Source organism: Microcaecilia unicolor, chromosome 2 (genome assembly GCF_901765095.1).
Source record: "Microcaecilia unicolor chromosome 2, aMicUni1.1, whole genome shotgun sequence".
In the NCBI taxonomy this organism is placed as follows: Eukaryota; Metazoa; Chordata; class Amphibia; order Gymnophiona; family Siphonopidae; genus Microcaecilia; species Microcaecilia unicolor.
This window is the reverse complement of record NC_044032.1, coordinates 367,494,943-367,509,760: the sequence shown is the minus strand read 5'-3', so window position 1 is coordinate 367,509,760 and position 14,818 is coordinate 367,494,943. Positions and strand designations below refer to the sequence as shown.

Here is a 14,818-nt window from a genome sequence, read left to right as displayed (position 1 = left end):
CCTATATGTAATGGCTTCATCTGCTTGATGACAAGGAAATGTTATTTCTCTTTTGTTCTGTTTATTTCCATTTTTGTGCTTTGTTTTCAAGTGTTTCTGCTTGTATGTATTGATAAATAAAAAGCGCCAAAAAAAGAAGCAAAAGACAAATAATACCCAACAGCAGGATTAGCTTAAAGACAGTCCACCTAATGCCAGGCACTACTTAGAGACTGTCTTTCAAGCAGGTTTCATCAAGGTCAGTCCAGTGGCTAAGCAGTAGAGAATGACACGGTGTACGGGGACAAACCTTGTCCCTGTGTCATTTTCTGCTTTGAAGCCTGTTAATGAACTGAACTGTTATTTATGTTTGAGTGATGCAGACAATAATATTTAGATTTTCTCTGGAAAACAAGCAAACATGCTGGCCAAAACTAGCAAAATTTGCATGGGGGATCCTATACATTTCTGCTACCAGCACATCTTCTAAGACAACATCTTTTATTGCAAGAGGGACTGTGAAAGACAGGAGAGCTAGACAATCCTGAGATTGTTCATGACTTATTCATAACAGTGCTTCATAGGGCACACAGAAGAGATTGTATTTTGTACCCCTGGACATTTTAAACAGGGTGGATTAGGGTTCCTTGGGGTAGCAGAAGTCAGCAATTGTTGGGGATGGAAGAGTAGAGGGTGCTGGTGGGTGAGGGTTATTATAGTTACTTATTATTGTTTTCTGTGATTTATAAACAGTTGCACAGTATATTGTTCCTTTTTATATTTTAATAAAAAGGATTTAAATATAAAATTAAAAGTGTTTGAGGCTCCTCCGAAGGGACACCACCTTGTCGGGGTGGAGGGGCTTCAGTCTTTCAATGACTCAGAGGGCTATGCTGTAGGGTTACCCATATCAGACAGGCCTCTGAGGAGAAACCAGGCAAAGAGTGTCCCAAACTGGAGGATCCAAGATGGCGTTGAGGGAGGACGTACATTAGTTGAGTTCCCGTTTTACGCCAGAATACCTGTAGAAGTGGGCGCGCTCCCCAGAGAATGGGGAAGAGAAAAGGTAAAGCCGTGGTGTTGTCCTCCTCGAATACGGCTGGGGTTCCCACCACTTCTCAGCCTACTTTGGAGAGATTCGGGGTCATAACGTCGGGGATATCGGTTCCTGCTTCGGGGAACAGCAAGGCTTTATTGCCGAATCTCAGTGGAGAGGGAGTGGCTTTGAGTCCCCCTGTTGGCATGACCCTTCCAAGACCCAGAAATAGTAACGCTTCGCTATGGAGGTCGACAGTGGAAACGCCCGAAGTGGGTTAGGATTTTCACGCGACCCGAGGAGGTCCTGGTGCAGCATCGACTCCGGATAATAAACCAACTGGGGGATTGGAGAGTGAGTTCCCCCCCCCCCCCCCCCCCGAAGATATCTGGAGCAGTTTCTGTGTAGAAATTGGACCTGGTGAAGCCAAAAAATGTCACAATGGACGCATTATGAGAAGTGCTGCAGAGTGTGAATAACTTTCTTCTTCAGATGTTTAAAATTTTTCAGGAATAAACATGTGAATTAAAGAATTTATATCAATACTTATCTAACAAAGTGGAAGTCCAAGACATAAAAATAGAGACTGACTATGGAATTTTTTCTTTTATTGAACTGTTGAAGAAATATTTCTCTGATAATTTGCAAACATTTTCTGATAGCCACCCTCCGGTGTCTAAAGCGATTTATATTTCCCCTAAATAATCTTCTTTATCAGAGAAAAGAGATGTGAACTTAATTGATATTTTGGAAAAGCTATATTACTAGTGACTTTTGCCTTTGATTTAGATAGGAATAATGTTTTGAAATTGTATTTCCGACACATGGTTGATAGTTTTTTGGGTTCAAAGATAAATATAGTTACTGACTTATAAGGGGAATCGCAGACTAGGAGGTGTGAACTCTTGGCTTTTAAGCCAAAGATCATTGCCCTAAGTGGGACCTTCCTAGTGCGATTCCCTTGTAAGTGTTCTATTTCTTTGAATTTTAATAATTACTTATTTGTTGAACCTAAGAAATTACAAGAGTTTGTGGAGTTGAAAGAACAGATGAAGAACCCTCTGCAGCAACTACTTTTAGTTACCACTGTACCGGCTGCAATTACCGATTAACCTTCCTCCCTCAGAAAAAGTGAATTGTAAGATTAACCATTTTGAGTTTTTCTTATTTTCTTTGAGATTGTTTTCCTGATTTTGGATCTCCCAGTTGTGGACGATTATATAATATATATTGGTGAGAGAAAATTTTTTCTTTTTTTAATATTAATTTCTGTTTTCCCTTACATTTAAGTGATAAATGTGAATGTAATTAAGTAAAATGATTAAAAAAAAAACCTGCCCTAAAAAAGTGTTTGAGGCTTCTGCAGATGAGGACAGAGCCCACAGGGATGGGGCGAGGACAGGGACAAAGGGCTTCTATTACAAAGCCGTGCTACCAATTCTCGACGTGGCAAAATGAGAGAAAGTCCATTAAATTCCTATGGGCTTCTTCTCAATTGCCATGTAGGAACCGATGCAAGTCAAATTCTAGAAGAAACGGTATTTTGTGGCCACTAGCTAAAGAGTGCCACTCTGATGGCTGGATTGATTTTGGAGAGCTTATAAAATAAGGGGTAAACCCCAATAAGGTTACAAATGAAGACCTGTGGACCAGCCAATTCAGTGTGGTTCCTAAATGAAGAAAAGGAAACTGCTGGTCCAAAAAAAAAAAAAAAAAAAAGTTTTGCCACAGGCACACAGGTGGACAATTTCCTTTGGTTGGGGGGGGGGGGGGGGGGGGGGGGCGGGGAGGGAGAGCATTTTATGGATATTATAATACTAAGTCACACCAGTATCACTTTCTTCAGAAAGTTTAAGAGATTTAAAAAGGGACCAGAACTGTGGCTCTGCCCAAACTGAAGTCAACTGTGATACAAAATTCATGCTTGTCTCCTATCTCAGGAAATCTTGGTGTTGGAGAAAGTGTATGTTGTCAGTCAAACAGTGCTGAAGAAATACTACTCTTTCTGCATAGCAGGCAGTGAAAGTCATCAAGGATGCTATGCAGATTATATAGAGGTGGGATGTATTAAATAGAAGGGGGGGAGGAAAGAACATTTTTAAAAATACTTACATTTTTCACTGTAAATTATCTGAACTACTGGGTTTGGTCCGTCATCTTGAGGTACAGGATCAATATCAGCCCATTCTTTTCTATCCCTGTAGGTAAAACATCATCCACTCTTTGATTTTGCTTTTTTGTTCCAAGAATCTTTTTAAAAAATTCAACTTCAATAAAAATAAAGTCATGAAGAAAAAAAATATATATATATATACCAAAGTCCTAACCACATCTAGTGCTTAATAGAACAGAAGGATGCATGATCGAATGCTGACCAGGTCACACAGATTCACATTCTGCAATCTATAACATTCCCTACTTGTCATATCAAAGATTTAGCATTTTATGTCCCCCTAAATAACATTCCCAAAATAGGTTCCCTTCAAATACAGTAGGTGCATGCCATGGGTATACAAGTAATGGCTTTTCTAAAATCACTAGTTATATGTGGAAATAGACTTTTTTCACATGTAAATGATACCTTGCCCTTCTAAAACCACCTCTTAGTATGAGGTTTTTTTTCTACCTTCCTAGGGGAAAAAAAAAAACTGTTCATACAGTAAGTTTATTTTAACTTATACTCTACAAAAAAAAAAAAAAGCAGGGCCGAGGACAAAAACTCAGTTCCCATTTTTATACCTTTTCAGAGTTTCATGTGACCTGTGCCCCAAAATATGCACATCACAGATCTAAGCAAAGCAGTGCTCAACAATGTAAATATTTTCTTGTCAAGGGTATAACTCTTTATCCTTGTACTCTGAATGCAAAAGCACAGCTCAAACCAAAATGAATTTGCAGAGCCGGTGCTGGGGCTTCTGGCGAACCCCTGCAAACTATAAGTCAGCGCACCCCCCAATCCAGTATCGCCTCTCTTCCCTCCTCCCAATTTCCATCATTTAGCATTCCCCTTATCTGTACCATCCCCTCCCAAGGGGTAGCAGAACCTTTGTTTGGGGGAACTCAAAGCTTCAACCCAGCTCTATTACTGATTTACATTTACTCAACCTAATATAAATAATATATCCCCTAATTCTATAACAGGGCACCTAACATTAGGCACCACTTGTGCAGATATGATAATGAATATTAACCACTTTTCTTATGTGTGCATTATATATGCATAAGTGCTAGAGCGTTGTTCTATAATTTACTTAAGTTATGCACTAAAGTGCTGCATTTAGGCATAAAGTTATGCCTGCCAAACACTGGGCAGAAGATTTCAGCATATTGTGTATGACACCTAGATCTTTTCATTGGGTGCAGATTCCTGAAGGTGGATCTTAGCATTAACTATGATTTAGATTATTATTCCCAATGTGCATCACTTTGCATTTGTCCACATAAGATTTCATCAGCCATTTGCAGAGTCTTCCAACTTCCTAAGGTTTCCTGGAATTTTTCAAAATCTGTATACATTCTAACAACACTGAAGGGAAGGCCACAAAAAAAATTGTTTGCAACTAATTTTCAACTGTCAGATGTGGTTAAGAAATAGAAGCTACATGGAATTTCTGAAGTCACAGCAAAATCTGAAAATCCAAGAATAATTTGGTCACATCTGTAAAGCAGAACCCACAGATCACTGCAAACAATCTGCTGAAGAACTTTAGCAGATATTAAAAGCCCACAGTTCAGCCTCTCCTATACAATGACCTTCACAGGAGAATTAGAAAAGATTTTCTTCTTATATGACCCCATTATAAAAGTCATCACCTTAAAAATGCAAAAGAAAACCTTGATAAGCTCTGGAATTTGTTGCCGGAGAACGTGGTGAAGGCGGTTAGCTTGAGTTTAAAAAGGAGTTAGACGGTTTCCTAAAGGATGTCCATAAACCACTACTAAATGGACTTGGGAAAAATCCACAATGCCAGGAATAACGTGTATAGAATGCTTGTACATTTGGGAAGCTTGCCAGGTGCCCTTGGCCTGGATTGGCCGCTGTCGTGGACAGGATGCTGGGCTCGATGGACCCTTGGTCTTTTCCCAGTGTGGCATTACTTAAGTACGAACGAGATGATCTGTCAGAGTTCCTAGGTGGTAAGTTGATAAGGTTATCCATATAAGCTGGAGCTTCTCCGTAGAGGATTTTATGCACCAGGGTACAAACTTTAAAAGTTATCCAAGTTGATTTCTATTTGAGTCCTTTGCAGTTTGGGTAGTGGAGATTTAGGTATGTTCGTATTGACCTGGTTGTGTTATATATTATTAAGTTCAATGTAAACTCATTTTTGAATTGTTTTCTTATATGGCTATATTTTAAACTTACTATAAATAAATTAAAAAAATATATATCCTAGAAGTTAATGACCCCCAGTCACTGTAGAAACTGGAGGGCAAAGCGAGGTTGGATATTTCTGCAAGTCATGATGACACACACCACTAAATCAACCACTAAGTACTTACAGGCCCTGACTTAGGAGCAAGGTTCATTACCACTATGGGCACAGTATAATACATTGTGGATAGGTTGCTTGCCTAGTGTGAGTTAGAAATCAGTGTGGGATTCAGACATGTAGCTTCTTGTTTTCATCCACGGCCAACTATGGCCAGAGTTTCGGGTCCTGCTTCAGGGTCCGTGGGCAATGCGACTGTCTAAAGAAAAATAACAAAACACTGTAGCCTAATGTAACGTTCTCAATATTCACATGCGCCACCTTAACATAACCTCACTTTTCTTCTGCAATCTCTCATGAATGTTAAGAGTCTTTGATTAGGACACATTAAAGCAATAAATGGTGGAAGTTTTTATGCCGATGATGCAAGCAGGTACTCCATAAAGTGAATGACAGTTGGGAAAAGTTCATTACTAAGCTTTAAGGACAGCTCAGTATATTACCCCAGTCTCTACAGATATAAATTCGAAGACCTCATAGTTGGTCCAACAATAACTTGAAAAGACAGTACAGGCAGGTAGAAAAAATACAAATGAAAATGAACTTAGGAAACCCAGTGCGTATGCTGGAAAATTAGACTAAAGCAAATGTGCAGAAGTGACCCCTTAAAATTATTGTGGCATAGAATCGCGTTTAGATAGCCCTCAAGTTGGAAAGGGGGGATAGAGTAAGAGGAAGAAGGCATTAGAAGACTTAGTTAAAGCAGAGAGTGCCTGTTAGAGAGCTTGACTGTTGAGATGCAAACTGCTTGGACTATCTAGGAGACTTCTGGGGTGGGGGGACACTTAAGAATACTGAGGAAAAAGCCATGGATTCCATAATTCCTCAAGTGAGCTTGTGGATGACTATCCCACCTCATACAGTTCCTCACAATAAAGCAGAGTCAGGCACAGATGGATATTTCCTTTTCTGTTTCTGGAAGGCTCACAATTTGAGTTAGTACCCGAGGTAATAGAGGGACAAGTTATGTGCCCAAGATCACAATGAACTACAGTGGGATATGAACCAGGCTCCCCTGGTTCCCAGTCCACAGTACCAACTAATTAGACTACAATGAATGACTAAGGAGCTCATTTTTAAAGCACAGGTTACTATGAGGTGTATTTTCAAAGCACTTAGACCTACAAAGTTTCATAGTAACCTATGGTACTTTGTATGTCTAACTGCTTTGAAAATGAGCCCTTATGTGACTTTGTAAGTCTGAGTGCTTTGAAAATAGACCTCAAAGGTTTCTCTAAATCAGAGGGGGCCAACTTCGAACTTCGCCTGGTCAGGCATTCAAGATTTCCGCAATGATTATGCATTAGATATTCAACAAAATATCAACTATTATTAAATTGCTCTTTATATCACAAATGTCAAGTTCATAAAAACATTTTTTATCAGCAAGGAACCAGATACACACACATTCACACCCCCACATTCATCCAAGCACGAGATCTATTTGCATACAATGGAGGCAGTACATGCAAATAGATCTCAAAAATTGACTCATAGTAAGATTAGATCTCAAATTGTAAGGATGAAAGCTCCTAAACTGTAATAAAATGTTTCTAGTAACTGATTTACGAGGTGCAGTAGTTTGCATTCTCTCCCTGTCTAAATAAAAACACTATCTATTGACTATCAATGGTAGCTGTGAATTGAAGTGCACCAGTAGCGCTATAGAAATGCTAAATAGTAGTAGTAGTGAAAACAATTGTAACTGATCACTATCTCCCTACTATATAAAAAATATATTATCTAAACACCACTTCCATAATTTCACATGTTGAAACCAATGTAAGGGATAAATCTGTCCTCAAACTCTACCACTACCAGTGTTGCCACTAAAGAATGCCCTCCCACGGGAAGTGGTGGAGATGAAAACGGTAATGGAATTCAAAAACGCGTGGGATAAACATAAAGGAATCCTGTTCAGAAGGAACAGATCCTCAGAAGCTTAACGGAGATTGGGTGGCAGCACCTGTGGTTGTGAGGGGGGGGCTAGTGCTGGGCAGACTTCTACAGTCTGTGCCCTGAAAATGGCTGCTATACACAAAAAGTAGCACATATGAGTTTACCTGACCTTGATTTGTATCTTGTTGGGCAGACTGGCTGGACCATGCAGGCCTTTCTCTGACGTCATCTACTATGTTACTATGTCAAGGGGCTAGTGAAGCTCCCACTGCAGCTCCTTGTGACTCTGGGTAAGTCACTGAACCCTCCATTGCCCCAGGTACAAATAAGAACCACGCGAAAAACACAACCAAGAAGATGTTCCACTCAATGTGGAAATTAAAAAGAATACGACCTTTCTTCCCAAGGAGTGTTTTCCGCAACCTGGTACAATCAATGGTGCTCAGTCATCTAGACTATTGCAACGCACTATATTCCGAGTGCAAAGAACAAATAATCATGAAACTCCAAACAGCCCAGAACACTGCAGCTAGACTTATATTCGGCAAACCAAAATTTGAAAGTGCCAAACCCTTACAAGAAAAACTACATTGGCTCCCACTTAAGGAACGTATCGCTTTCAAGGTATGCTCATTAGTTCATAAAATTATCCATGGAGACGCACCAGCTTACATGTCAGACCTGATTGACTTACCACCTAGGAATACCAAAAGATCATCCCGCACATTCCTTGATCTGCACTTCCCCAGCTGCAAAGGAATGAAACACAAACTAATGCATGCGTCAAACTTCACCTACCTGAGCACACAGTTATGGAATGCACTACCGCGCAGCTTGAAACCGGTTTACGAAAGAACGAACTTCCGCTCATTACTGAAGACCCACCTCTTTAATAAAGCCTACCTCAAAGATCAACCAATGTGAATATGTACAAATTGCCCATCCAGGGGCGTAGCTACGGGTGGGCCTAGGCCCGCCTAATCTCAGCTCAGGCCCGCCCAATCTCTGCCTCTGCACCAATCAGGTGCTTTATATACTAATTACCCTGCACAGCTGCAGAGCTACTTTTTTGCTGCTGTTTGGGCTGCCCTGAAGTCGAGTTGGGAATGGATTCGGGAGGGGGAGGACCCTTCACTACAAACTTATCTAAAGGGTAAGGCACCTCTCCTGCTCTGCAGCAAAATTAGCCCAGGGCAGGAAGTTTTGGAGCTCCGGCACTGCTTTTTTTTTTTATGTTTTATAACTTAAATGCTGCTCCCTCCTCCCTCCTCTGCTGTGCCGCTGGAGAAAAGAAATTCAGCAAAATCGGCCAGGGAAGTTATTTGTTTTGAGCTCGGCACTGCTTTTTTAAACTTAGCAGCTGCCCCCCCCCCCCCCCCCCTCCTCATGCTGTGCCATGCTGCTGAAGAAATTTGGACACTCATCAGCCCCAGACACCTGGTTCAGCGTCTGGGGCTGATCCATATTTCTCCAACAGCATGGCACAGCACTGGGGGGAGGGCAGAAGCTAAGTTAAAAACAAGGAGTGCCAGAGCTCCAAATAAACAACTTCCTGGGCCAATTTTGCTGCACAGTGGAAGCAGCAGTGCCGTACAGGTGCGTGGAGGCAGGAGTAGAGGCTAGAAGTGCAGCATCCCCCCCCCCCCAGCCAAGCCTACTCTCCCCAGTGGCCTCCTCTTCAGCACACTGCTTCAGGGCCTCATCGGGGGGGGGGGGGGGGTACTGCAGTAGACTCTGCAGGGAAGTGCTACCCAGGTTAAAAAAAAAAGTTTCTGTGTAAAGTTGGATTGCTGGGGTAGGGGGTTGGTTGGGGAGGGCTTTGCACTGGTCAGGTTAAACAAAATAGTTGTTTGTATCATGGTGATTACAAAAAAAGTTTTATAATTTCGTTTTGGTGGGCTTGGCTCTGCAATCCCCAGGTAAAAAAAAAAAAAGTTTTATATTTCATGCTGATGTGTTTCTGGTTGGGGGTGGGAGATTGGAAAGGGCAGGGCTGATGCTGGAGTACAGGGAGTGGTGTGAGGTAGGAAAGGGTAGTACTGATGCCGGGAGGGATGGGGGAGTAGGGAAGGGCAGTGTTGATGTTGGGTTATAGGGAGGGATGGGGGAGTAGGGAAGGGAAGGCCACTGTTTATGCCAGGCTACAGGTACATTTCTAATTTTTGGTCATTTATTCTGTAACTGGCCTAAACAGCCTAATAGTGTGGGTGGCTGTTTGATTGTGTTGTGTTCATATCTGTCCTTTAACAGTACAAAGGACTTACATATCCAACTAAAATTGAGACTCCTGAGGCAGATGCCCCATGCACCAAAACACAGGACTGCATCGAGTCTTGATACCTTTTTTTTTAAAATAGATCCTATGAACTGTATATCATTTTAGTTGACCTTTTGGTTTTGATATTTTTCATAAAATATCCCTTGGTTGGCACTTTCTTGGTTGTTGTTCTTCTCTATTTATGTTGATGCAGGACAGCTGTTGGGCAGACTATTTACTTAGATATCCATCATCAAGAGCATTCTAAGGCATTATTTATATATACATACCACCCCCCCCCCCCCAATTTATATATACATACTCCCACAATATTCAGTGCTATTTAACCAGTCAGCAGCATCCACTGACCACTTAAATATCATTTAACTGGCTAACCGCAAATATTCAGCGGAAGATAGCCAGTAATCTCCGCTAAATATTTGCGGCTAGCACATAGCGACTAACCAGCTATGTCGCCCGTTTTAGCCAGTTAGTGCCGATGGTCAGTGCTGAGTTAAGCAGTTAAATAGTACTGCATAAATAGCAGTCCTGTCTAAAGATAGGACCTTAACCATTTAGCGCTGAATATCTGTTAACCGTTTTAAATTCTAGCGGCCAAAAATAAAACTAGAAATTCAATGCTGATTGCCGGATAGGGTGCAACATTGAATTTCCTGGTTCAGCACTGGTAGCAGGCTTTAACTGCACAGCCTGCCAGCAGTTGAATATCAACCCCATGGTGCCCAACCATATTAGCTCTGGGCCCACCCAAAATGTCATGTCTGGCTACGCCACTGTGCCCATCTATATTTAGAAGTGTCTCTTAATATCTGCTTGTACACTATTACTTTGTCTTATTTTAATCATACTGACCAAAACCCTGCAATACTAAATGTTTATTAACTAACATTCTTCCACTATTCATGACGTATTGTAAGCCACTTTGAGCCTGCAAAGAGGTGGGATAAGGTGGGATACAAATGCAACAAATAATAATAATATAGACTATGTAAATCACTTTGAATGTAGGTGCAAAAAAAAAACACACACAGAAAGGCGTATATCAAGTCCCAATCGGCTATATCTCCGTATTGCTCACAACACTGTTCATGAAAATAAATTGTTACAAATGACTGAAGTGACTAATTGTATAAGAAACCCGGTAGAAAGTCGCTGTGGAGCAGGTTGCAAATCTGATTTTTTTTTTTTTGTATGACAAATAAAACCAAATCCTGTGGGATTCTGGTATACAAACATAGTACATCTAAAGTTAAGAACACTGAATTAACAAATAGCCATACCCCTTCAGGTTTTTTCCAAAAACGTGTCGTATCCTGAATAAATGACGTAACCAACCTAATGTTGATGTCCCATTGTGATTTTCCTAATGATTATTCGATTATCTCGCATAACTTGTACAATATAACCCATAACCAAGTTGCAACAAATGTATTTTCATTATTCTTATCTTATTGTAAGCCACACTGAGCCCACAAAGAGGTGGGAAACAAATGCAAACAATAAATAAATAAATACTCATTTTTATCATCACCAGATCTTAAACACACCGTCCAATCAAATTTTCTCTCCCTTTGTAACGCCCTCACACGTTTAACTCGAAATCTGTTTTGCTTACACAGATACTGATTCTCAAAGAAAACAGAACACATCAATAAAAATGTGACAGGTAAGTGCCAAACAAAATAATAACAATAATGTTTACAAACATAGCCCTTCAAAGCAAACACCCAGCTAGATGAAGGGTTGAGAAAATGAGAAACAGGACGTACGAAACCTAGTAGAAGAATACGAACACACCCACACACACGTGCTTCGGCACTACTATTTCTGCAACATGAATATAAGTAAATCTATATACACGCGCAAAGAGCCAGAACACTTCCCTCTCTTCCGTTAAATCTCTTCACGCTGGAGGGCGGCTAAAAGAAAAGTATCGCCCCGGTATATATTACAGCCTGGCCCCTTGTGCCGGTACCTGTATAGTACATAAGCGGCGGACTCAGAGCCGCGCTCCTCTTCTTCTTCTTCCTCCTCCTCTTCTTCTTCCTCTTTACTAGGCTCGTGGCTCTCCCCAGACTCTCTGCATTGCTCCTCACCCGCCTCCTCCAGCGCTTCCATCCCGCAACTGCTAACCACTCCCTCCCAGTCAGGGAAACGGAAAGCGGAAACGAACGGACGACGTTGTGCCATCAGAGCACACGTCCCTCCCGTGTTCTGTTGTCGCTGTGGAAACCAAAACGCAGCACAGTACGTTCCACAACAACCCAAGCAGGTTTCATAGACGGGAGATGAAGTGACGTCAGAACGCTGAAACCAATTAGGTCAATCTAAGTTTTCCCTTCCCAGCGCAGCTGACATCCCCGTTCAGTCAAAGCAAAGCAAGCAAACCTATGAGCTGGTGTATCCACCTTGTCGTTCTACATTGTTGGTAGCATTTTTATTTAATCTCACTTATATTTTCAAACATGCCAGCTTGTGCAGCATACGGATGTACACAGAGGAAGTATAATAACGGAATAACTTTTCATAGGTAGAGTAGTAATTTGTTATAAATCTTAATCAGTGGTCAGTTGGAGGGGCTGGTTACACGGACACATGTTATATTCACATCTTCCGCCAGGGTCGCTTTACTCATACTACCCCTCTCCTCAAGACCCTTCACTGGCTCCCTATCCGTTTTCGCATCCTGTTCAAACTTCTTCTACTAACCTATAAATGTACTCACTCTGCTGCTCCCCAGTATCTCTCCACACTCGTCCTTCCCTACACCCCTTCCCGTGCACTCCGCTCCATGGATAAATCCTTCTTATCTGTTCCCTTCTCCACTACTGCCAACTCCAGACTTCGCGCCTTCTGTCTCGCTGCACCCTACGCCTGGAATAAACTTCCTGAGCCCCTACGTCTTGCCCCATCCTTGACCACCTTTAAATCTAGACTGAAAGCCCACCTCTTTAACATTGCTTTTGACTCGTAACCACTTGTAACCACTCGCCTCCACCTACCCTCCTCTCTTCCTTCCCGTTCACATTAATTGATTTGATTTGCTTACTTTATTTATTTTTTTATTAGATTGTAAGCTCTTTGAGCAGGGACTGTCTTTCTTCTATGTTTGTGCAGCGCTGCGTACGCCTTGTAGCGCTATAGAAATGCTAAATAGTAGTAGTAGTAGTAGTAGTAGTAGTACTACGGCGGAAGAGGCCTTAAAATTTGTGCAACAAGAAGTGGGCATTTTGGAGCGGACATGACCTGCTGTGTTGAAGACAGTAATATGACCAGTACTTGTCCATATGGGAATAATCTATATGAGATAGAATCTTGATATTTTGACATTATGTTTTTTGTTTTAAGTATGTTTGTGTAGCAGTAAGAACCTTCCAGCTGGGGCAGTGGAGAAAGATGCCCCGAAGTCAGCAAGACTGTTTGTGCTTGGCTATGGCAGTCAGCCTTGCTTGGATGAGCTTATAAATATTTAGACACACTCATTACTGGAACTGGCTGAGAGTCATAAGGATGTGGACCTTCCGTGTAAGATGTTCATTCATGATGCCGTCTTTTGGTGGATATTTGACCCAGCAGAAGAGGATGTTCTTCTCCTCCCAGTGGCAAAAGCTGTTGCTCAGTGGGAACAGAAGTAACTATGTTGGAAGTGTAGCCTTTCTTTACTTTGGACTGGGCTATGGGAGGTTTGTGCGCTCCCTATGGAGAAAGTACATGTATTTTACAATGTTAGGATGTATTAATATAGGGGGTTACTTGGGTTATATGGGGAATAATGTATGCATAAGATTTTTTTTTTTTTGCCATGTGGGTGCGGGGGAGCTCGCTCGCGAGATCTTACTTCATGGGAAGATATGTGGGGATTTCTAAGGGGATGGGGTAGGGGGGTGGGGGGGGGGAGGAAGAGGTTAGTTGGTTGCAGTTATGGGGTGTGCATGTGAGGTACCTTTGGGTTTGTTACATGAAGATTGCTAGAATGCCCTTTGAGGTAGAGGGAGGGAGGGAGCCCGGGGGCTGGGGGGCATTCCTCCTTGCTTTTTGAACAGAAATGTTTTGTTCTGACTGTGTGTGAATTTGGGGTCTCTGGGATCACTTAAGTTAATTTCTTGGAATGTAGGGGGGTTTCCTTCCCTATAAAAAGAACCAAGGTGTTGCAGGCTTTGCAGAGACATAAAGCAGATATTGCTTTTATACAGGAAACACATTTATCTTCAGGGGAACATGCTAAATTTAAAAGAGGCTGGGTTGGGTCTTTGGTAGAAGCCCCTGCAGTTGGTTGAAAAGTGGGAGTGATGATTCTCTTCTGGAAAGGGAATGGGATTTGATAGTCTGCCTTTCTGAGGTTTTTGCAACTACATTCAAAGCGGTTTACATAATTCAGGTACTTATTTTGTACCAGGGGCAATGGAGGGTTAAGAGACTTGCCCAGAGTCACAAGGAGCTGTAGTGGGAATTGAACTTAGTTCTGCAGGATCAAAGTCCACTGCACTAACCACTAGGCTACTCCTCCACTCAGGGCCGCCGAGAGCCGGGCCGGGCCCGGGACAAGACCGCCCACGGGCCCCCCACCCCACCCGAGGTCGCGTCACACCCTGCCCCCCCACCTGAAGTCGCTGGGCCCCCCCTCCACCCGCTGCCGGACCCTCCGAACTAACCTGAAGCACCTTCACGTTCGCATCGCAGTAAGCATCAGCAGCATCAGCAGGGCAGACCTTCCTTCCATTCCCCGCCCTCGCGGACATTACATCAGGCGAGGGCGGGACACGGAAGGAAGGAGTGGCCTGCCCTGCTGCTGCTGCTTGCTGCAATGTGAACGTGAAGGCGCTTCAGGTTAGTTCCGGGAGCTATGGAGGGCGGGCCGGACTGCAGTGGTGCCGGCCCCCCCCCCCCCCCGGAGGCCCGGGGACTTTTGTCCCCCTCCTGTCCCCCCCTCTCGGCGGCGCTGCCTCCACTCTAAGATCCTCAAGTCTATGATGGTAGGCCCTGAGGATAGGTATATTTTTACCTCAGTGGAAGTAGCAGGTCACCCCCTAGTGCTCTGCAGCAATGTATATGCCCCAAATGTTTTTGACAAAGCCTTCTTTCAAGGGTTGATTGCTAAATTGACCCCTTATACTGGTGGGAATATAATCCTGG

The 14,818-nt window shown here is 42.6% G+C and overlaps 1 protein-coding gene across 2 annotated transcripts in view; it reads right to left on the bottom strand.

The window, feature by feature from the left end:
- Positions 1-11,916, bottom strand: part of FNTA (farnesyltransferase, CAAX box, alpha) — a 77,020-nt gene extending 65,104 nt beyond the window's left edge. For both annotated transcript variants that reach the window (XM_030194542.1, XM_030194543.1), the window contains exons 1-2: positions 11,661-11,916; positions 3,128-3,213 (exon numbers count right to left, since the gene is read on the bottom strand). In XM_030194542.1, coding sequence (XP_030050402.1) covers positions 3,128-3,213; positions 11,661-11,875 — 301 coding nt within the window. In that variant the 5' untranslated portion in view covers positions 11,876-11,916. The remainder of the gene's footprint in view (positions 1-3,127; positions 3,214-11,660) is intronic.
- Between the last annotated feature and the right edge of the window lie 2,902 nt (positions 11,917-14,818).